At 45.8% G+C, this 25,087-nt stretch overlaps 1 protein-coding gene across 1 annotated transcript in view; it reads right to left on the bottom strand.

The window, feature by feature from the left end:
* DNAI1 (dynein axonemal intermediate chain 1) overlaps positions 1–25,087 on the bottom strand; it is a 136,253-nt gene that overhangs the window by 8,681 nt on the left and 102,485 nt on the right. Inside the window, exon 19 of the mRNA XM_033085913.2 lies at positions 19,362–19,547. Coding sequence (XP_032941804.1) covers positions 19,362–19,547 — 186 coding nt within the window. The remainder of the gene's footprint in view (positions 1–19,361; positions 19,548–25,087) is intronic.

Below are 25,087 nucleotides of genomic sequence, written 5' to 3'. Positions count from 1 at the left end.
CATTTCCTTCTGGCAGATACTGCCAGCAGTGTGCTGATGTGCCCTGACATGATCAAAATTGCTCTGCAGGAAGGAACCCAGCATGGACCTGAATATGGGCTCCCTGGCATGCAGTGATGGGGATGGCAACAGGGCTGGAGTTGGGGATGCTCCTGTCCCATCAGCAGACCCAGATTACCCTATGCACTGGTGGGGTGTCCCTATCCATGCCTCACTCTGACCCTGCCACCCAGGAACAGGGGGTCTCTTGGGTCCTGTCTGGAGACAAAGATGAGGTACACTCTGAATAAAAAGCAAATCTAGACCCTGTGTTCATGTAAGCTGTTCAAGCAGGAGGCAGCCAATTTTAACAACAACCCGGTCTTAAGACGCTGATCTGGCTCCAGCCCAAGTCTTTGTACTAAGCTCCTTGACATCCTGTTTAGAAAAGCATTATTAAAATCTAATTGCTTCATGCATACATTGCTGTTTTAATTATAACAGAAGCAGGAGAGAGAGATGGGAGCAGTAATCAATCTCCCTGATACTAGTACATTTTTGTAGAAGAAACTGGCCATGGGAAAAGCCAATCCAACATCATCTGTGGAAACCAGAGGGAGATATTCCTAATGATTGTCCACACTGCCAACAACACAGTCTCGGTGTGTCCAGGAGTGGCCTCCCTAAAGTGCCCTTTGCTTTGAGACACTGGGATGCTGCACCTGAATTAATTTTACATGTTTGCTGCTGTGTCTCTGTTGTACCAAAATGTAATTACTTCAGAGCCATAGACCAGTTAAACCCATCTGCTCAGCTGGCTGCTGAAACGAATGGATATTCTTTGCAACAAAGTAGTGCAAAATAGAGGCATGCTGGAAAGAAAATTATGTAGAAGTCATCAAGGTCCTTAAACCAAGAGCTTCCCAAAGTAATCTCTCCACTGCCGAGTAAGTCCTATGAGTACCAAAGATGGAACGTTAACCAGCAGCTGGCAGTTTCAGCAAAACAGTGGCCAAGATGGCAAAATAAATTATCTGACAAATAATTGCAGATGTAAGGACCAGAGGGGTCCTGTTGACAAAGGTTAACTGACATTGATGTACATCCTTAACACTAAGTGGATAGCTCCACTACAGAAAAATTCTTCACCAAAAAGGCTTGTTAAGCATTGGAATGGGCTGCCCAGGGAAGTTGTGGTGTCACCAATGCTGGAGGTATTTAAAAGGACATAGTTTAGTGATGGGCTTGGCAGTGCTGGGTTAACAGTTGGAACTGTGACACAAAGCCGGTCACTATAGAGTCTCTGAAAGTCTCAAAACACCAGCAGATACGGCTTGGTCCCTGTCTCGCTCTTTGTGTTGCTGGAACTGGGACAGATGGATGAGGCTGGGGCAGTGCTGCCAGGCAAACAGCTACCATTCCTCCCAGGGGACCTTAAAGGAGGTATCTCCTTGATGGAGACGGCAGGGATCTTGTCACATCTGGATACCACTCCTGGCTGCAGATTCCAATGGCATAGTCAGATCATCATCTCTAGAGGGGTCACTTCTTCCCAGGCTCTCTGTTTCCATCCTGATCTGAGCCCAGGCACTGACTCCTGGTATCACCCTGGTGGGAGGAAATCCCTGAAACTCAGATGTATTGTCAGGCTGCAGGTCTAGGGGGAACTAGTAAGGATTGAATAAGAACCTAGTGATGTTTTCAGAGTGCTCAAGGTGACAACCAGAGTTACTCCTCTCCGTGAGCACAAATGAGGCACCTAAACTTCATTAGAGGAGTGGTGGAAGCAATTCCTTTGTAGAAACAATGTTGCCCCAATATCCCACTGCTTCTCTCACTTAACAGTTAACCCTGTAGATCCTGCACATAAAGTGCTGGGAGATGCAGACAGAAATGCCAAGGCACAGTGGTTTCTCTAGCGCTGTGCTGATCCAGCTCTTCCCCTCTCCGTGAGGGAATAGTTACCATCATTTGAGAGCTGGGTGAGACACAGCCCAGCAGGGAATGAGCCCATTACACTGCTGCATGGCTGGCATCAAGAACAATCCTGGAAAGAGATGTTTTCACAGCTGGCAACCAAGCAGGAAACAAAAGGAAGACAGAAAGGAGGCACTTGTGCTCAGAAAATTAAATCCAAATTACAGCAATTATACTTGCATTAACACCCTATTTGCCATAGAGATGCATAACATCCTTAGGTGAGAGCTGCAACTGTCCTGAAGGTGAGAAGAAGGTAACTGCAGAGAGAGCGCCAGCTTCTCCCTAGCTTGCAAAATCCTTAAGAAGTCTCGATCATCATGAATGGTTGTTTGCAATTTAACACCCCCAGCAACCACCTGTAAATGAATCAGCAATCCAGCAAGAGCAGCAAAGAACCTGTAACAGAGCTGATTTATTCCAGCAATCCATGATTTAACCATAAATAAAGGCATTGTTTTCTATATGACAATCTGGGGTTTGGATTCTATTGTGTGTACACAATATGAGACAAATTCTCACCTTACTCCATGATGAAATCACATCCTGTTGGAGGCACGGGATTACTGATTAAACTGGGCTTATTAGCATAATACTGAGTCCTTGGACCACAGAAACCTAATTCACATTCTGCACCTAAGCAGAATCAAGCACAGTGGAAACCAGCCCTGGCAGATGTTATTCCCCTGGTGTTTTGGGAAGATCTTCACTGAAATCACTTCCTCGATTTCCATATCCCCATGAGGAGATGCGGTACAAAGCCTTTAAAAGTCCTTGTGACCTCTATGCTGTCAGGTTCTCTCAAGACTTTATAAGTGGACTCTGTTAGATCAGATGAGGAATGAATAAGAAATTTGGAACACCAGTGAGGATACCAATCCACTCTCCCAAATAAATCTGCAGAGTGCTCTGAGATTTCATGCCAGCTTTTCACTGATAACTGCTCTTTTGGGGTGATTTTTCAGCTGGTTACTCTTCCTGTTTCTGGCATAACTTCTGCACTCTCTGTACTCTCCTGGTTTAGCTCAGACATGCACTTGCCATTTGGCTTGGCACCAAAAGATAAGTACAGAACTGCAGAAGGTTCCCTCAGGAGGGACAGGTAAAGCCAAGGATGGCTACAGAGCCTGAGGGTGAGAACAACACTCAGCCCCTGTGTAATCCATGGTGTAAGAGCATCTGTCAGTCTAGTAAACAGCCCAGTAAAATGTTTGATATTTCCTGTCATACAACAGACAAGAGCTGGAGTGGATTTTCTGCAACACAAGCAGGCAGTTCCAAGCCAGAAGGCGCTAATTAAGAAACACTAGGTGAGTGTTAACGAAAGAAATTTTGAGAGGTGAGAGAAAGTGAAAAGGATGAACCCTTCTCACCTCCTGTCCCTAGTCCTGTGTGCCATGTTCTTAGTCACTAGAAAAAAAGCTTTCTAGGAAGGAAAGAAAGAAGACAAAGAAATGACAGCTGTGCTGGATCAGTGGCTGTTTTCTGCCCTGGTGATGAAAAACAGGCTATGAAAGGTCTTAATTTTCAGCTAATGGTTTCACCTACAGAAAGAGAGGCAGAAGGCAGTTTAAGGGGTGAACAGAGGTGTTGATATACCAGACTGAGTCCAGCAGAGACTACCAGGACTGTTGATGGCTGGAGGATTTGCACTGAACATGTACTAAGAGTGTTGGGCTTGTTCAGCCTATAGAAGATGCAGTTCTGGGTGACCTAACAGCCACCTGCCTGCACCCAAGCGGAGGATATTAAGAAGACAGAAATGGACTCTGTAGGAGTGCACAGCAGGAGAATGAGTCACAGCAGCCATAAACTGAAACAGGGAAGGATTCAACGTGACATAAGAAAGTTTTTCTCTACTGTGATACTTAGTCATTGGAACAAGATTCCAGAGTGCTGTGAGATCTCTAGCCTTGGAGTTTTCAAGAGAAACCTAAGCCCTGAGCAACCTTGTCTGATCTCAGAGTTGTACTTGTCTGAGTTGGAGGCTGGACTAGAGATATCCCAACATTACCTCCACCCTAAATGTGTCTGTGGCTCTGCAATCCCAGGATGTTCTTCATCACCAAGTGTAAAGTGGAGGGTGAGTATTGCAGCTCTACCCTACTCTGCTATTATGCTCTTATTGCAGACAGCATTTCTAAGCAAATGTCCTCTTAAACCTTATATTGTTCATAATGTCAGGACCAGTGCAAACCAATATAGCCCTCAATTTCCAGCTCCTGGAGAGCACTGGCACAGAGGGGACCAGTTCCCCAGCACCCTCCTCCTAGAATATCTAGACACTACACAGAACAATTTGAATGTTGGCGTCAACGGGGTAAAGAGAAGAAGAAGGTCCTTCAGTGAAAAATTACAACCAGGAAGCACTGGAGAAAATCCGTGGAGAGCAGAAGGCTGAAGCAGATGGTGACAGGACCAAGGAGAAACTGGACTACAGGACTGTGAGACCTGGCACCACAGGGAGGAGAAAGCGGGGATTGTTTCCCCATGCCTACCCACAAGTGGAAAAGCTGACATAAGAGGAGAGCTTATATAATCCCAGACATGTAGGACAAGTATCTCTTTTCCCACTATGCTTATATCAATGCAGAAAGGGGATAACATGGGTTTAGTGTTGATAAATTCCCACTGTTACTGTTGCACCTTGTTGTTGCTGAGTGCTTGAAGTTTGATTGTTTAACACACAGGCTAAAAACCAAGCCATAATCAACAAAAGTGAGGAGTTCAGGAGTCTGTAAATGCAGCTCCATGGCCTGTTCTGAGCTGTCATTATCCCTTTGTAAAAGCTGTGAATATCTCTCTGTAATGCTGCCTGGCAATTCCCCTGTCATGTCAGTAAGATCAAAAAGTGGAAGTAGATTTTATACCTTTTTAAACCCAGAAATAACCATAATGATTCACACAGCTTCAGTCAGTAACCTGAACACAATAATGACTCTTCCTGGAACTAAAACAGAGCTTTCACTAAAAGACATGGTGTTTTGACCTGAAGGAGTTTGAGGGATGCAGACAGCCTAGTGCCATGCTAAATACGTGTGCTCAAGCCCTTGCTTAATTTGGTCAGCTGCCAAATCCCATTATACCTCTATATGCTAATTTTAAAGAGCTTTCCTCCATTGCAAATCCCCTCCCATGTAGGTGCCTTTAGGATGAGATCAAATTATATTTCGTTAAAATATATATATAGATATTACATAGATTGTATTATATACTACATATAAAATGATATTTGATACATGCATACAATATAGAATATAACTTTACCACATATATAATCTTAGATAATACATTTCAAATTATAAGTTGTAAAGCTTCATTTACTTGCAATGTCCTCAAAATCTCCCTGAAGTTATATTTCCTAGGCCTTAGGTGAACCATCTTCATCTTTCAATTTACTTTCCGTTTCTTATCAGTCAAACAATCAGTCAATCAATCGATCGATCGATCAATCAATCAATCAATCAATCAATCCCCTCCACTGCAGAGTTAACCCTGGATGTGAGTGGAGACCCCTTCCTAGTTACATTTAATGTTCTGCCGGTCCCAGCTCTCTTTAACAGAATCCACACAGGTGTTTTGTAGTGCTCTTGTTTTAAGCAGGGTGTTTACTTTCCAGAGGAAGTCCGTGTTCAACCATTCTTTGAGGCACAAGTAGTATCTTGACAGAGGTTTACCACAGGTCGGAGTCAAACAGCAATTGTCAATTAAGGCTGAAAGCCCATGGAGTACTAGGTATATAAGGGAGTCGTGGTGGTGTTTAAGAGATCTCATGTTGATAGACAAGCAATTCTTTCTGAAGCAGGGCAAACAGGTCAACTGCAACGTTTAAGTTTCCTCTAAGTCCTTCAACCACATCACCTAATGTGTGGCATTTCTGTAGCACCTCCCAGCCCAGTCCACACGAGCCTTTCAAACACCTGGGGTTGCTCACTCAGGGAGAGGCAGGGGCAAGGTGCACTCAGGGGTTTCACTACAGCCTGCAGAAAGCCAAAAGCACAGGCTAGGAAGCACAGGCATAAAGGCTGTACCTCTCCAGTGAACCCCTGCCAGGGACTTCAGGCTGGGTAAGGGGCAGAGATAGAGAGAAGGGGAGACACCAATTGCCTTGTCTTGTTAACCTCTGTTCAGCCAGCCACCACAACTAAGCATTTCAGACATAAGGGAACCAAGGACTGGAGATCTCTCTGCCAAGCCATATCTCTTTCTTCCTTTGCAGGTAGGCAGTGGTGGTGCCCCATTTTCTTGCTGCTTTTCCAAGTCAGAGCTCAGACTAACCTTGACTTGAAATGCAGGCCTGACTGATTGCAGAAGACTTTGCCTACCACACAGCCATGTGAAAAATCGTGGCTGGCAGCACACCCCTGGCTATGAGCACGGTAAAAGCACTCTGAAGAATGAAATTTCCCCACATGGCGAGATGCAACAAATGGTACTTTCCCCTATCACTGCAGAAGGGATGGCGGATCCTTCTGCAAGTCTTTATACCTCACACCTAGTCAGGATTTCCATCCCTGGGCACTGCATTTCAGGCTCAAGGCTGCCCCAAGGTCTCTCAGCTGCAGAAGCAGCATCCCTCTCCTTTTCTGGTGCTTTAGGCTGGAAAACTCCATGAGGTTGAGCTGAGTGAGAGCACCTCCACAGCCCTGCCTTTGGCCTTGTGGCAGCAGACAAGAAGAGGTTTCTCAGGGTGGGCTCCCTCTCACTTGTACAGCCTGAGGTGCAGGAATCATTTGGGTCGCAGTGTTTTTACAGCACAGCTTTTTAAAGCACAGCTTTTCTTCTGGAATAGGCAGTTCTAATTGAAACCAAATCCATCAGCTTTTTGCTCACCTCTGTTACAAACTCAAACCAAGAGGCAAAGTCCAGCATGCTATTTTTTTTGGTCATTGACACGAAATAAACAAAATCATTAATTTCCTGCACTCCCACTGAATGTCCATCAGTTTGCCAAGTCAGATAAAATGAGAGCCTTTGAGTTCATTTCCCTGGCTTAGCATGTTGCTTCAGTGCAGATCAAAGCAGGAAACCTAATCCCGGAGAGGGATAAGCATCCTCCAGTCTCACTGCTGCATTTGCAAAGTAGTTTCTGGTCGCTCTGGTATCTGACTGTTTTGGTATCTTACTTCTGACAGCAAGTCTTATATAATCATCAAAAAGTCAGATGAGGCAAAAAAATAAGAAAGCAGTAATTGAGCAGTGCTGATATTCATTCTCCCTCCTGTGCTTCTGGGAAGCATCCTTTCCCCTCTCCCTAGGATATCAGAGCCAACACCAGCAACCAAGTGAGGAGATTTCTGCTCTAGTTGGGCAGGATTAGTGTGTACCCAGACAGCACAGGCTTGCAGGGAAAGGCGATGATTTTTATTAACTCAAATACATATCCGGAGAATGAAATACTACCTTTAGGGCACAAACACTTCTCTCCTTTCTTCCCAGGAATACTTACTTAATAAACTTATACTGTAATAAAAGGTGTTATCTGTACCCACATACTTTGACCTGATTGCTATGTTTGAGACCATCCTGACCACAACAGCTCCAGAACCTGATCAACCCAACATCCTTAATGTGATGCATTTCCTGGGAGAATTTCAGGGCATGAAAGGGTTCAGGAAGCTGAAAAAGGTAAATGCAGAAATTATCCAGAAAATAAGATCATTCAGTTTAATCTCACTTTTCAGAAGATGAATGGAACAAGTCAACAACTTGTAAGTGACTGAAATGCATCATTACCAATGTGAATTTGCACCAAAGAAGTCATGCTGCACCAATCAGATTTCTTTTTGCAACAGTACAATAAACCTTGTGGACCAGAAAGGCACAGAAGTCATTAACCATGACCTCGAAAAGACTTTGCCATTGTCTCGCTTGATATTCTGATCCTGAAGTGAGACAATAGATCTACATAAAGTGAGTAGAAACTGCTAAGACTCAGCTGAATATTTGTACCCAGAGCTGTCAGCACTGAGATGTCTGTAACTCTCACAGCTCCGTGGTCTGGTGGGGATCTGGTTGGAGTTTCTATTAGTGATTGGATAGTGACAGACGGGAAGGCTGCAGGTGTCCAGGAAGGCAGGACTGGAATTTGAAATTACTTTGCTGGACCAGAGATATGATCTGGAAAACTGGCATGTGAATTAGCAAGGACAAATGCGAGTGAGCTGGGACAATCCCCAGCACAAATACAGGATTGCAGGGAAGGAGTGTTCTGCTATCAGGGTTGGAGTTAGAGGGATGATCACCTGGATGGGACCTGGCACTCCTGTGAAGCAGTAAAACAGCCAGCTCTGCCACAGCAGAGGAATGAGAGTATCATGAGCAGGCATGGAAGAGAAAGGATCTCCTTGTGCTGGGAGGGCAGAACCCACAGGACACAGTGCAGCAAAGGGCATGGTTCATGGAAGATGGTCTGGGGGATAACAAGATTTCAGCCCAACAGGTGGGAGGTGGGAAAACATGACATTGTCCTGGCAAAACAGGTCTTTGCACTGGCCAGGCCCTGTGAGGGGTGAGGACCTCAGGCACACCCTAGATTTATGGCAGTGGGATCACTGGCAGCTCCCTGGTGAGATATGGGAGTAGAGGAGACCAGGGGATGTTTGCCCTAAGATGGCCTCACACAGTTGGTGCCTGGCATCCCTTCTCACAAAATCAGTCAGTGAATTGGAGCATAACAGTTTCCCTCCAGGAGAACCTCAGAGCTGCTTTGATTGTAACCATCACTGCATCTCACACAGTCAGACCATCTTCTCCTCTCCTTCACAGGGCTCTTCCTTTTCTCCACAGGATAAAAATAATCCTCTTGAGTCAGTTCCATCTCTGTGAGCAGTGAGACATTTCATTCATCGGCAATCCCTTCCCTCTCTCATTTAAACAATTCTGCATTAGCCCATCAAATTAATTTGTGCAATGGACATTTATTTGCCCTGCCTGCAGGTGCAGGTGTCTCTGTTTCTTTTGGAGGAGGCTGGTAGGTGGCTCAAGTGTGAGCTGGGGAGAGGCTCAGGAAGGGCTGGAAGCAGTGTAATGGTTTTGATTAGGGCATGCTGGGGCATGAAGGTCTTCAGATGGATGCACCCAAAGTCACAAAACTCCCAGGTGAAGTCTGCAAGTGGAGGGTTTTTCAAAGCAATGTATTTGGGATGTGTTTTACAATGACATAGACACAATTTCCCAGGCAGGGAGCTGCCCTCTGTGTCTCCACAAGCAGCCTCAGCCCTTTCCAGCCCAGGCCGGCTGTTTGGGGAAGGCTGTGTCAGCTCTGGCAGAGGCTTGGGAGGAGTTACAGGAATGTGCCAGATATCAAGCTGTTCCTTTGGCCCTCATAGCTGCATTTCTTCCTATTCCATGTCACGACAAATTTCCTGAATTTGTCATTGCAGCAAATGCCACCAGGCTCTGCAACGAGGAACACTGTCCCAGAGTTCCCAGTCAATGCCCAGGGACAAGGTATCACAGAATTATAGAACCTTAAGGGGTTGGAAAGGACCTCAAAAACCATCCAGTCCCAATCCCCATCCCAACACAAGCAAGGACACATCCCACTAGACTGGTTGTTCAAGACATTATCCAACCTGGCTTTGAACACTGCCTGGGTTGTGGCATCCACAGTCTCCCTGGGGGCAACCTGTCCTGTGGTATAACCAACCCCACAGAAAAAGAATTTTTCCTAGTATCTAACCTAAATTTCCTCTCTCAGTTTGTATCCATTCTCCTTGTAGAGCTCAAAGAAGAGTAAAAGTCACCTTCTCCAAGCTCTAGGGCATTACTAGATTCCGTGAGGCAAGGCAAAACCCTGATGGGAATGGGTCTTTCAAATGAAGACCAGTGTCCTGCTCTCCATCCCTGCTGAGTGAGTTCTCAGGCATTCAAAACACTACACAACCATGAGCTGGGGAGAATCAGTTACATTTCTTCACCTTAACTGCATGACCATTGGATGCCATGGCAAACAGAGGCCAAACCTACACTGTGGAAGTAGAGAGCCAACAAGGAGCTGCTGACTTACATTCCAGGATTTTGTGTGCTTTTCTGGCCAGGTCATTCATGGGATGCCTGCTCCTTCCTGCTTGTACCATGATCCAGCTTCTCATCCCTTTGCTCATACCACTGCCACCTCTTTCCCTCTGTCTCTGGCTCCAGTTCCCAGTTGTCCAGGTTTTCAGTGACCTGGCTGGCTCAGAAATCTTGGGCTCGATAGTTTATGACATCCAAATGTCAGGCAGGAGGCAGGAGAACCTTCCAGGATCTGGGCCCCTGTAGGGTTGTCCATCACTGCACCCCAACTGCAGCTCCACTCCTAAGGTATGACTATATTGGATTTGTCCCAAAAACACCCAGCAAGAGGGAAGCACAGAGAAGAGGCAGTAGGAGAGTAGATCCATGGTACCTATGGACAAATGTCACTTGGCTGCTGTGGCTCCAAGGGAGATGGATATCCTCATCCTACTCAACATGGAGTGGAGCTGCATCTCATTCAAGGAGATAAAGAAGCCAGGACTATGGCTGGGTCTTTCAGGACCCAGGCACTGCTTTGCACCTTGTTCTCATGACAAGCCATCACCTTGTCCTTCAAACACACCCCGTGGCCCAGGGGCTGAGCTAACAAGCTTTCCTCCTTCATTCCCCTGTACAGTGCTCTGGAATAGCTGAACTCCTGAGAGCTGCTTGGGGCTCTCTGGCATAAAATCAGCTCACCCTCAGATGACCTGGAGGATAAGCACCCACATTACCTTCTTCATCAGGCCACTCTAATCAGTTCTGGCAGCGGGGCTGAACACTGAATTGTCTCTGCAGGGCAGGTTGCTGGCTGGCAGTCCTGCACTCACACCCAGCCATTGCTGGAAGAATGAGAGCCTCCCAAAAAGCCTCCATTGCTGGCTCTGCCAAAGCCATGCATTGAAAACAGCTTGCTCCCCTAGGGGTCCCTCTGCCTTTGTACTGGGGCTGTTATTCAGGCAAAGAACTGGTGATTTCTCAGGATTTCCCAATTTTCTGGATGGGATTTAAGTCATCTGCAGAGACACATGAGAAATGCACAGAGGACTAATAAAGAAACAGGAAGAACAGGTGAGCCAAGCAGACCCTGTGAGGTTGAGCAGTGCCTCACTTGCTGTAATATTGCCCTGTTACTATCTGTCAAAGAGGAGCTGTGCAAGCTGAACAGACATATTCAGGCAACTGCAGATCTAACCAAAATGAAAGTCCTTTGAAAACAGAAGGCAAGGCTCCTTCTCATGCATTAGGCATTTCCCAGGACAGGCAGCAATAGGCTTTTCAGGCTGCAGAGGAGCAAAGTCCAGACTGCTGAGACTTGGGGAGTTCTAGGATGGCAGACACCAAAGAACAGACACAATCTGTGCACAAAGAAAGAGGATGCAAAGCCTGCAGATAAAACAGTGCTTGTAGCAACATAACAGTAGCAATGTGGAGAAATAAAAAGGAAGATGTAAACAAGGCACAACTAGAAACCAATTTTGCTCAGCCAAATTGAGATCTCAGTTACTGAGGACAGTAAATCCAAGGATGCACACCAGATTTATGCCTAGGAAGTCTTGACTGTTACTGATCACAAAACCAAATTCCCCTAGTATTTTTCTCCAAACCACTAGTATTGCAAAATGGAGCAGTCTCACATCACTTTCAAACACAGGGAACTCTTTTATTAGACAGACCTTCAAAGACAAAAGTAAAAAGTCAAAGCCAGTCCTCTTGGCATTGTCAGTATCCCCTTGACAGCATACAGCACCTCACAGAATGAGATTTGCACTTTAGAAATTATTCATAAGTACTATGGATTTTTTGCAAAACGGGACCTTTTCTTGCTTCACTTGCCAGTGTTTCCATTTAACGTACTAAACACATTTCACCCTGACCACTGGGAATTGACTCCAGCTTAAAATAACTTGTAAATACGCTGATGTTTTCTCTCCAACAACTGCCAAACACAGCAGCCACAGAATGGGACATTACATAACAAAAAAAGGTTGAAGATGTGGCCAGGAACAGTAAAAGGAAGAAAAATTCCAGCTCTTGACCTTGTGGTTCAACAGTGCTTCTGCTACATGGAGCTGTCTTCTCCCTTCGCATACATTGATGTGATCGAAAAGTTACTTCACCAAAAGCAAACAAAATAGATTTAATGAGAGTATTCAAGTCCTGTCAATCTACCCCTGCTTGTTTGGGTCAGCTCTCCAAACAGCATATCTAAGGTTGCCATACCTCCGTTCAGGATCCAGAACTCTTTGTAAATGTAGTGCGACACTCTGGATTTGTGCACAGTATATCCAAAGGCTTCTGTTTTGCAGGAACTGCAGCCTGCTGGCACATGGACCATCTCATTTCCCAAGTAACGGCTTTCCAGGCTTAGACAGCCCCTTCATTTTATCTCAGGCTATGCTAGGCAGGAACCTGATGTGGGACAGTGGAGAGAGAAGAGATCCTATGGGGATGCAAAGGTCTTCCTGCTAATGGCTTTCCTAGTACAGTGTCAGGGCAGGAAATAATGGAGAGGATGGAGAAGGCAGAAGTGGTGGGGAAGCCTGCTTTTGCCAGTATTCCCTTTGGTGTAGCAAAACAGGCCACAAGCAAAGCTGCTCACACCCTGGAAGCTCCACCTCAGTGGCACAGCCTCTTGCTGGGACCTGCACGCCCTGACCCCAGAGACTGTCAGAGCAACCACCTCCAGTCCTTCCTACAGGCAGGAAGACCACCTGTCTGTATGCATCTCCAACCTGCTCTTCTTGAAGGCTTCCAGCACTGGGTTTCATTCCAATAACAAAGAATAAACACCCATGCATAGATCCTTACATAGTCTACAAACGTGGCATAGAAAGCTGTGAACAAACACAGGGTTTCATGAGTCCCTGGATGCACCCCACGTTCCTCAGCTCTCCCCCTAACACTACAGAGTATAGTTACTTGCAACTAGACTAAATAACAGGGCGAGACTAAAAAGAAACTAAAAAGCATTTTCAAATTTCAGAGTAACTCATCAAGCTGCAGGTCAGTTTTTATGAGACCCCAGCTCATTTGTATGTGCCTCCTTACCCAGAGGCCAAGCTGGCTCTGGAGGAGGCAATTCTCATGAAGGCAGGGCACAGCAGCACACCAAATTCCTCCAGCACTGCTTGTGCTTTGCGCTTCTGGGTCACTGAGCAATTAGCCAGTTCTGAAGAGAAAATCGGCCATGGCTGGAGCAGCACAGAAGGCATTGAGAGAGAAGCATTTGCATGAAAACGGAGGGACTAAGAATTATACTGCTATAAGAGCAAAACTTGACCTGTTTGGAGAGGAGAGATGAGGGCATTTCTCTCAAACAGAATGAGAGCTTTTAGAATAGAAAATCTAGGGACAAAATACACTTCCCTCAGTACTAAACAGCTCACCAGTCCAGGACTGATATGACCTTGGAGAATGAATCTAATCCATAGCTTCCTTCCTTAAATATAGACACATGTGTAGATGGACTATATATGTACAAAAGGAGGGAGTTCAAGTTTGTATTTCTGTATTTACATGCTGGTTGATTGATCCCTCACACTTCCCACAGCTACAAGGAAAACACTAAGAACAGAAACAATCTCCTGATCCTTTACTCCTTCGAGTTACTCCCTGTTACCCTAGGTGATAGCAACACAAGACTACAAAGCAGTTCATGACCAAGCATCACACTTTCTGTTCACAGTGTTCCAGCTTAGTACCTGCTCTGGACAACAGCTGCGTCTCACTGAAACTGGGAATGGGTACAAAACCAGGGCCCATTCCTGAGAGCACTTGTGTGCAGTGGGTGCTGCTGGGGAGTGTGAAGGAAGAAGAAACCTCAGGCCCCAGGAGATCTCTGTGCTGGGATGCAGTGCTGGGGAGGGGGATTAGTTGAATAGGAGATTTCCACTACTCTCCTATTGCCTCACTGAAAACTTCGGACACTTCCACCAACCTTCTCCAAATCTCCTTCCCTCTTTCATCTTCTTAAAACCCCAACATCCTCCCATGGTCCGTCATAGTTCCCAAATCCCTCCCAGACCCTGCCATCAGCTATGGCCAAAAAGTCACAGTGCTTCAGGAAGCAAAACTCAATGCTCCTTCCTTGGCTGAACAGTCTTGGGCTGGATCTGGCCAAAGGCAAAATCGTCACAGCGGCAAAGATGCAGAGTTCAGAGGCGCCAGTGGCAGGTGTGATAAAGCAGAGAGACCAGAGCAGCTGCCCAGCATGTGCACATGGACATGAAGGCTCAGAGTCAGCCCACACCACTCGCTTGTCCCCCCGTTATAAACTGCTCACAGGTACACAGCATCAGACCCACAGGTGTGTGCCTCCAGCTCCTGAACATGCATAGCCCTGGCACAGTGTCCTGGTGTGGGCAAGCAGCTGTGCTCCCCTTCCCACTCCAGTCATGCCCAGCTAGACCCAGTCAAGCAGGATTTACTGCCTGGGAAGAAATTCAGTTGTTACCAAGAAACAGAAAAAGAGATGCTTTGCATGTGAAGAAACCAGTAGCAGGAACAGAGATTGAGATAATAATCCTAAATAATCCAAGATAAATATCCAAGACAAGCATCAGGCCAAGAAATTGTCTGCCTCCCTGGCATTCATCCTGGGTACTGGCCAACGAATTTGCCTTAGCCTCAGCAAATTCTGTATTGCAACCTTTCTTTGGTCTGCTTTCTCTTATATTCCTATTCTGCTGCGCTCTCCTAAAATTTCTAAAAAACATTGCACAGTGCTTTTTTACTATCTTCTGTTTACTTCTAACATTGGCAGAGGTTAAGCCAGGCTACTTTAGCAATTTTTAAAAAACAAACCAAAGCTTATGAGCAGCTACATTCTTCTGACTGTGATGACAAAATGCTTTAATTTCTTCTCAACCTCGAATGAAACCCGGAAGGCTCACTAATTAAACAGCTCTGCCCCAAACTGATTCTTCTTACAGCAATGCTTCCCCCGAGTGAACTGAACCACCAAGGTCGTTACAAATTAGGAATGATACTTTATTAGTTAAACAATTCCTGCCTGACATCCGCTGCAACATTTAAAGAGTGCTTGGAGTCTAAAAGTGGCTTGGATGACAGCAGAGAGTCACTTGTTCCTACCACTGCATTTTAAAATACTGCAGGCATTTCTGTCCCCCCTCTGTCATTTCTGAGCAGAAGGCCCCAAACTAGTTTCACCTCATGGAAATAAATACAGCTAGGGACGAGGAGATCTCTCTGTTCTGCCCAAGGGACTTCAGTCTGTGGGGGTAGGGAGAGATCCAGGACTCAAATCTCCACAGCAGACACAAGGACGCCAACTGTGCACAGGATCCCTGTGCCCTCTGTGTGCCCTTGACACAAGTGCCTGATGTCTAGCAGAGACTAGAGCAGCCAGTCTAGCAGCTTCCTCTCAACAAGAAACGCACCTTTTCCCATGAGCCACTATGAGTTTAGGATGCCAAAACTCACAAGGAATTTTAGGCCTTTTTTAAAGATTTTACTGTGTGTCTTGGTGAAAGTTGCTTCTGAAAACACTACCTGAGTGCTTTTGAGAAGTTCCCCCCTCGCATATTTGTTTTGCCAAGTGTTCATAAGTGAGACTGTGCTAATGTAGCTGACAGCAAAACTCAGAGTATTAAGTAACACTTCTTAAAGATCCCCAAGTGTTTTACAAACATGAATTAATTAAGCTGCAGGCCAACCCTGTGAATTATTTAAAGAGATCTTGAACCTTCCCTCCTTGCTCAAAGACATGAAGGGGCCAAGGTCTGATGAGAACCAAAACATCCTTATCATCCCTATATCCACTTATCCACCACACCAGCTTTAACTAACAGCCAAACCCCAATACACTCAGAATGGCTAAAATCTCACCAGGATGACATTAATTCAGTTTTTGCAAGCTCTGTCTTCCAAGCCCAACAATAACCAAGCAATCTGCAGAACATGGAGCAGACAGCACTGTGTCTGTTTTCAAGGGAAGCATGGGATTTGGAATGATGCGGCTATTAAGAGTTCTCCCAAAATATGCTGATTTGTCTGCAAGTTTTACCTGTCAAAACCAATTGTTCCAGCTGTTTGAGAAGGCAACCCCCTGTGGCAGAACAGGGGGAATCAGTGTGAAACAGAGGGTTAGTGGGACCTGGATGAGCCCCTGGCTGCCCTGTCCTTTTGGCATCCTGGGTTCTGCCAGAACTCAGCAAAAGGCACCTTTCTGTCTCCAAAGAAGATGACAGAGCAAGGCCAGGCAGCTGACCTCACAGATGCTGGGACTGGTATGAAGACCCCAACCCTCAAAGGCACCGGTTGTGGCTTGCCCACTTGATTGTCAGGCAGTTTTCCCCACTGCTCTGTGGGCTTCAAGTGGCAAAGGAACAGCCTGGGATATCCAGGTACTGAGCCAGGCATGGACACGTTCTTCTATCTGCAAGGAGGCAGTTGGGATATCAGGACTCCTCTGCCCAGTTTTGGACCCTCTTCACTCACAAAAATCTTTTGAAGTTCTCTGAGTGTCAACTCCAGCTTGAGGAATCCCAGAAAAGAGGGGAAAGTTGAGTCACTTTACAGAGGAAGATTGCACAGAGTAAGGGTGTAAAGAGCATACTGTGTTGATCTTTAGAGGAGCCTGGATCAATACTCTGGAAGTACATCTGACTTCCTACCGTGAGATGATATTCTTGCAAACACGGCTGGAGGCTTGCCGCTAAGGACACAAAGGCTGGTGCTGGCAAAAGAAGGAGACAGACAGGAGCACACACCGGATGGCACAGCCTGTTCTGCCTCCCTCTGCTAAAACATTCTCTTCCATCAGTTGAGTCTCCTCACTGCTTGTTCACCCATGGCACTGAACAGGCTAGGTCAGATCCATCACTATGCCACCACTGCATGTCATGTGTTTTAAATCCTCTTATCTTTCAGGCTGGATGCAGTCAAGGAACCTGCACATATAACCAGTCATGCCTGAACATCCCTCCTTCCTCTCCACATGTGTGGAGAGAGGTTTAGTTCAGTGTTCAATGTCCCTTAAACCTAACCAGGCCAGCAGAAGACAGATAGTTTAATAACATCAGAGCAGCAGATTCCATTTCCATCCCATTTATATGTTGTGTGGGATGTAGTTACGTGTTGGTTTACGGTCAGCAGTAAGCGTTGGAGTTACTCCTAAACACACAGTTTAAATTGCTTTGTCAACAACATGCAATTTGCTTTTAGAGAAGGTCAGCAAAGAGAAATTACAACATTCATAATGGCATGGAGGGCTGCTGCTGGCCACCAGGAGAAGAAGAAGACATTTGAATTCACACCTGAAGGATGGGATGCCATCCAGCGGGACCCAGACAAGCTCGAGGAGTGAGTCCACGGGAATATTATAAAGTTCAAGGCCATCTTCAAGACTACACTTGAGCTGGGGCAACCAGCATAGGTTGGGTATGAACAGATGGAGCAGCCCTGTCCAGAAGGACTTGGGGGTGCTGTGGGTGAGAGGCTGGACATGCCCCAGCCATGGCACTCACAGCCCAGAGAGCCAAACGTGTCCTGGGCTGCATCCAGAGCCCCGTGGGCAGCAGGGCAGGGAGGGGATTCTGCCCCTCTGCTCTGCTCTGCTGAGACCCACCTGGAGCACTGCACCCAGAGCTGGGGTCCTGCACAGGAGGGACAGGGACCTGCTGGAGTGAGCCCAGAGGAGACCACTAATGTGATCAGAGGGATGCAGGATGTCTTTGTGAGAAAAGGCCGAGAGAGTTGTGGTTTTTTTTCCAGCTCAGGAAAGAGAAACCTAAGGGGTGACCTAATTGTGGTCTTCCAGTACCTGAAGGGAGCCTACAAGAAAGATGGGGACAGACTTTTTATAAGATGTGTTGTGTCAGAATAAGGGTGAATGGCTTCAAATTGACAGTGAGTAGGTTTATATTAGATATTAGGAAAAAATTCTTTACTGTGAGGGTGGTGAGGCACTGGAACAGGTCTCCCAGAGAAGCTGTGGGTACCACATCACTTGGAAGTATTCAGGGCCAGGCTGGACGGAGTTCTGAGCTATCTGGTCTGATGGAAGGTGTCCCTGCCCAGGGTAGGGGTTTGAAACTAGATGGTCTTCAAGGTCTCTTCCTACCCAAACCATTCTGTGATTCTGGACCACAGTGCACTATTGTTGGGTGCTGGTCAGCCCGCAGCTGGGGTGAAGAGGAGAGCAGTCACATTTATGTGTGTATGTGACTTCTCTCCACTGCTTAAGTCCTTGTGCAGGCAGGGTCCATGGCAGACACTGAGCTCACCCGTGCCCAGGAAGGACTCATAAAGCACCAAGGAAACTTATCCTCAGTCAACCTAATTACAACCTGGAGATCTTTGACAGTCTCAGGCTGAAGTTTTACTGGAAATATAAAAGTGTGAAGCATATGAGAGATTCTTCTCCACAGCTTCCACAACTCAGCCCCAAACAAATTGTCATGCTACTGTTTTCTATGCCCTCTCTGCACAGGGAAGATTTACATTTCCATTGGCAGCCAGCTGAAGGAACCTTTTAAAAACCATTCTGAAGACTCTGGAGTGACACTAGTGTGATTAGTTCCTGGCCAAAGACCGTGCCTAATACAGCAGATTAGTAGAGTATATAAAACATTTGGTAGTACATAAATAAAAGATGATCATCTTGAGAGATTGCTTTCTTGGATCAGTTCTAAAAAGCCTGAAACTGAAAGAGTCCTCTTAAGACAACTGGAAATGAGACTTACAAGAGTGTAAAAGGACATTGCATTTACAGCCATTCAACTCATAGCTGGATAAAGACCAGAAAGAAAATCCAGTAATAGATCCACGTAACAGATGTTATCATCCTTCACAATTGGCCCTCATGGATGGGTGAAAAAAACACTTCACCAACCCACAGAGGCACATATATCTCCTGGCTGTCACTCAAGACAAGGATCCCAAGTCTACTTGCATATTAAAGATACTGCTTGCTCATTTACAGGAAAGTTGACATGGTGATCAGGGGACAGGTTCTCATGCAGGAGCACAAGAAGACAAGCAGCATGGTTTCTGTGCAAGGACTTAGGCAAGACTTGAGTTCTCCTTTACTTGATTTCAAAGAGTTTTGCAAATAGAACCCAAAACTCAGACGATATGTGAACTTTGGGAAACAAATTAACATCTGCAGAACTTGCCCGGACCATGGTGACAACTAGGGACAGAAAATCTCCTTCCCACCAGGTCCCCACTCCTCACCAGGAGCAAACTGAGTCCTCTTGCTCAAACAGGAACAGACACAAGGATTTAACATCCCAGACATTCGACCCAAAAGGCTTGAGGTAATTGTAAGTACCTTGCTAGAGAGAAGAGCTTTGCCAACACTATTGCATGGAAGAGAGGGGACAGTGACAAAGCCTGAAGAGACTTTCTGTGCCTGGGGGAATGCAGCTTATCCTTACCTTGGGCTTCTTGCGCAGATTGGGAGAGAGCTTCAAGCAGGTGATGAGGCCTCGTTCATCTCCAACAGCGATGATAGGGTGGACAGGATTAAACTGGACGTGTGTTGTTTTATTTTTCTTCCTGGTCACCACTAGCTGGGTGCAGAGAGGTTCAACCTTATTAACGTTCAGATCAAACACATGAGCCTAGGGGAAAAAGAACACAAAAGGGATTAATTAGGCACGAACATCTCTCTGACAGAATGATGTATGGAGAAATCAGAAAGAAAAGATTCTGTTGCAAAAATGCCCCAGCCACAGCACACAATCACCATCTGTGCTCAGGGTCTTCTTTTAAGTAACCAGTGTGCAGAAGTCAGCTGCTGCTTGTGAGCAACTGCCCACCTCCTGCAGGGGCTCATGGACAGAGGACCATGTCCCTGCTGTGGGTGCAAGCCTTGGCAAGGCTCCAGTTGATCTGGGCTGGAGAAGGCTCAGAGCCAGCACTGCTAACCCCGCAGACCTTAATCTCCATTCTCAGCGCAAGTAATGAGATAAACAGGTGTTAAATCAGAGTCTAACACAGACTGATGCCCAGAATGGGGAATGCTGTCAGAAATTCTGATTACTGCTCATTACAGAGCTCTCTAGCATTTTCAGCTTAATAATAACAACAATAAAGACACAAACCAGTAAGTAATGGGGAAGTGATAGGAGCAGCTATAGTATGATTAGAGTGTACCCTGGGGTAATACCAGAGAAGCACAGGACATCTTGGCAGCTCCAGCCCAGACACTACACCTGCACAAAAGTCCTTCTTCCACAGCATCAGGAAAAGTGCCAGGTAAAGATTAGCCAAACAGATAGGTGAGGATGGAGGGAGGGAGGCCTGAGGACCCTCTCCGGCACGAGTCCCACTGGCATGGACTTCAGACCTCTGGCCCAGTGACACAGACCTGCCACATCCCCAGCTGCACAATAATGCACATTTCATTGTGCAGAGGAGAGAGTGGCAGTTACTCAAGAGAATGAATTAACTTAACATTATCTCCCAATAATTGCAATTAGCTCCAGTTACGGATACAGACTGCAAAGGCTAATAAAACATGATGTGCCTCTCTTCCCCAGGGCTGAGGTGAGCCATTTCCAGCATCCTGGATTTCCACCTGGTTTTCACCATGAAGACTTTCAGCCTTATGTTTCTCTTCCCTTTTCTGTCTTCAGAAAAACTAGGAAGGGAATGCTTTATGCTAACAAGTACAGTGGGAATACAGAGGAAATTAGAACTGAACTTCTTGTAAACCTCCTTCCAGCTGTGTCTTGTTTACCAGCACTTGAGAGACAAAGGAAACATGTAATTTCAACAGTATGCCATGCTGACAATTTGAATCTAGGAATTATCTGAAATCAGACAATGCTACTCTATAAAGGCTTATTCCAAAGAGTGTGGAAGGTATCAAATCACTACATGTACTTTCCCATTACGCACCAATGAGTCAGTGAATTTTATCTGAATCCATTTATAGCATAGAGCTGGGCCATGTGCAAGCACATGTCCCAGGCAGTTTCATGAGCTGCTGTGTCTTCACAGGACTAAAAGTCTAGAAATTTGTGACGTCCTTGGTCTAAGCAGGAGAACAAAGGTCTTACAGATGCAAAAAACAAGAAAAGGAACACTGCCTCAGACTGAAGTAAAATAAAATGGAAAAGTCCTTGAAAAGTGGACAGGGTTGTCCAGACATATTTTGAAGAAATCCATGACAGTACAATTCAAGAAGGGACTACAAAGCATCAGCCACAGACAAGGATTTGCAGTTTGGAGAGCCCTTCCCCAGGCAACAGAAGCATAGGTGAAAGAACAGCAGCGTTTTTATCTGTTCAAATTACTAGATGCCAGGATTACATTGTGAATTTTGACCTGACACTTGAGGTCTCAAAGCCCAGAAAGGTAACTTCAATTTCCTGCCTCTTGATATAAATCAAGGTGGCTTTTCTGGCTTGTACTTTACATCTGCTGTCTTACTTACTACCTCAGAAAAGGAACAAGTACTCTTTCAAGCATACCAGTCTCCCATGAGCCACACTCATTAAAGATCTGATTTCTTGCCTTCATAGAAAACATTTTTATTAATTAAGTAATCTAAGAGCCTGGGAAATGCTCACTGATTGAATAGCACCACTCCAGCTAGCAAAAAAACCCCAAAAAGTGACAGTGGCCAGGTTTCTTCTTGGCAGCCAGGTCTGTACTGCTCTCTGTAGGGCTGTCAATGTACCCCCCCTCCACACCCTGCCCAGCCCTTCACTGGAGAAAGATGGCATGGCCAAAGGCTCAGTGCTGGAGTGCTGAGCAATTTAAATTACTCTGGGTGAGGCTGTTTCTCAAAAATGTCACGAACAGCCCAGACAAGCACAATGCCTGGGACAAGAACTTGAAACCATCAGCAATGTGGAGAAGGTCAAAAGCAAACAAGTTTATGAATGTTCCTACTATAAAGCTCCTCTTTTATGAGCTTCTAAACAAATGGGCTTGTTTTCCTTTGCCAAGGGAATCGTGGAAAAGAACAAAGTATTTCAGGTCTTCAGCTGGAAACATCAGCCTCCTATCAGCTGTCAGACACACCAGATGGAGGGGTGGGCCATGGGCTCTGAGTAGGACTTTAGAGGCCCTGATTTAGAGACTCACAGTTACTCTTAGGAGAAAGTGAAACAGGGTCAGGCCAACACTGGTTTTGATGCTTTGGGAGTAGCCCAAAAGGGGTACAGGGTTCCCACAACACTTGAGACAGGTTAATAGGGCTGCAAAGCAGCAGAGCTGCATGCAGTCAGCACCATCTGTAGATCTGCCTAGGGCTTTCTGCCCAAAGAATGGGTGATTGAAAACCTGCAGCTCTCCTTGAAACTCCTAGTCTCCTAGTCTCAGAGTCTCAAGATCCCTGTTCTGCTGGCTCATGAAATTAAGGATTATGGAGTGGGATCTAGTTGGATCTCCCATCACAGAGACTCACCAAAAATACAGTTTTCCCTCCACCCCAGTTCCATGGTGGCCCCTGCCCCAAGATCACTCCTTGCACACAGAGATGGCCTCTCAGGTCTTGCAAGACGAGCCCTCTCAGAGTATATGACCCAGAGAAGAGCAACCATGAACCCACACAAGTGCTACCCAATCCCATGTGTAACCCCACGAGTATCAAACTCATGGGGACCAGAACCATGTCCAAACCCTCCTTAATGGAGCACAGGTTCCAGGGCAGCAGCACCCGGACAAGAACTGATACTGTGACTCTGTTAGGTGCATTTTAATAACAGCTGTTACTTGTGTCATTATCCTTTCAGAGTTTACAAACCAGTGAGAGTCTTCCTCTTTTCTGCCAGCTCTGCAGGCCTCTTGTTATGCTGTTGAGGCTGGTCTCTCACTGCAGGTGCCGAGACCGAGGGCCATCACATTTGCTCACCCACACTCATCCAGGAGCAATTTAGAATCCACAGAGTGAAGGTTTCAAACCTCTGGTTTTCAAACCTCAAAAACCTTTCCATTTTGGTGTACATTAGCAGAGAAGGAAACAGAAGCCTCCCGACAAACTCATTTCGATACCTTCTGCAGATTCCATACAAATAAATGAGGCCTCTGAAGGGCCTGGAATCCTGCTGCTTGTAGACCTCAGCAGACACCTTTTTATTTTTCTGCTAACGAGCTAAAACTACAATGGGTAAGGGCATTTCAGTTCTTTTTTACAGAGTACTTAGGAACAATATTCAGTCACTGGCTTAAAGGAACACAAATCAGACTCCAAGAACAAGAAACATGGAAAAAGACACAGAGACGTAAAATAAATATGAAAATGTCTGAAATACGAAAGTGCAAGAATTCCCTCCTGTTTCACCCATAACTACAAGAGAATAAAACTCTGGGCAGTAACCAATTACCCTGACAGCAATTTTATTTATGATCCTTGTGCCTGCTCCAAGACAGCACAGGAGAAGATGTAGCGCTTCCAAATGAAGCCCAAGCCGCTGAGTTAAGCAGTTCCTTGCAGCATGGGGATTTATGAGGTGGTATCAACCACAATCAAAAGAAACCTAGACCCACACTACTGAAGTGATGGACAGGTTGCTAGTAGATAAGCCAGACAGATGTTCAAAGCAAATTTCTTGATGGAAGGGCAGCAATTCTGCTAAGTCCCTGAAAACAAGCAGTGAATTTAAGCTGATGCCCATATTCTCTGAGGTGGGACCAAGTGAATTCTGCAGTTTCTGATGCTTTTTATCCAATTAAAACAATTTCAGACTGCTATCACAGTAACAACAGAGTTTCTCTTCATGCTTGATGTACAGGCAATAACGGATCTCAGGCTATTGTATCACCGTTGCAGAAAATATTTGACATAAATGGACTGCTTTGACACTGACTTCCTAACAGCCAGAGAAGAAAGCCATCTCAGTCTTATCCAGACCAACAGCTCTTCTGTCTATAAATCATGCTAATGTGTTCCACCTCCTAAAATCCAGCTGTTCCCTGCTGCAACTCAACATAGCTCCTCTTCAAGCATGGCACAGTGCTTGTCCAAGGCAAGTATCACAGCTCCAGCATCATACCACATTCAGAGTTTTGAATTTATTTTTCCCACCTGCTCTACTAACCGCACTTACAGCTTGAAAGCCCGCCTAGGCTCTCATCTGCTCAGCACCTCTGGGGTGACTTGGACCCCTCTGCCCTTATACCTTTAGCTCCCTGCCCTGAGGCAACAGGGAGGGAAATGCAAAGGGATGTAGGGGGAAGCAGAGCCCTCAGCAGAACCTCTCTGCCAGGAGAACAAACTACTTGATTTTTGTGGCTTATGAAAAAGGGAGCTGAAAAGCTACTTTGACCAACACTGCCTTTATTTTGTCCTCAAACCCTTACTGAATCTGCCATGGTTGGAGCCTTTCCTGTACTTTCATTCCAGTCTTACAGGCCTTCATTCCCCTGCAGTGGGCCGCACAATGCTAGCATGTTCAAAAACAACCTCATGGCATCCAGAACCAAGAATAAGGGAAAATATATATGTGTGTAAGAACAAGGCAGATATGCCTGGTACCTTGGCAACAAAGAATAAAATCAGTGTAAGAGCAAAAGGTGAGGGATAATTTAATACCATGCTGCCCTTTACCAGTTGACATCTTTTTCAGTGCTTGGCTTTCACTGTCCTTTTGATCGATTTACCTCATTTTCTTGACTGAATCATGATCCCTCAACCATTCGCAAACTCTGCAGATGATTTGTTTCAAACGCTCAGGTAATGCATTTAACAAGTGGGCAGGTCACCCCCAGACTCTGTCTAGCACCATGACTGCTGCTGGAACATGCCAAAGGCACTGGGCAGGCAGGGCAGCTCAGCCTGCCCTGCACTGGAAACCTTAGTTTGGTTGATTCCTGTACTGCCACTGTAGCAAGAAGAGGTTGCAATACAGTTAGTTTTCTCTGGCAGGATATTTTTCACTTACAAATGCATATTGCGAGACAGTTCTTGGTCCCTCTGACATGCAGGGCAATCAGGATTCTGGCAGGAGTAAAGGAGAACTGACTCAGAAAACATTCATTGCCTCCCTGTTTCTGCAATTACAACATTACAGAATCCTGATCCTCGGTGGTCCTGATTGTAAAATTCATGGCCTATCACAATACTTTAATGCTACTGGTAAAAGAATAGGCTGCAGCTCTGTATGTATCTCCAGGTATGTTCAGAGGCAGCTTTCTGCTTGGAGGATGA

The sequence above is a fragment of the Catharus ustulatus genome, chromosome Z (genome assembly GCF_009819885.2).
Source record: "Catharus ustulatus isolate bCatUst1 chromosome Z, bCatUst1.pri.v2, whole genome shotgun sequence".
Taxonomy (NCBI): Eukaryota; Metazoa; Chordata; class Aves; order Passeriformes; family Turdidae; genus Catharus; species Catharus ustulatus.
This window is presented reverse-complemented; position numbering and strand designations above follow the sequence as displayed.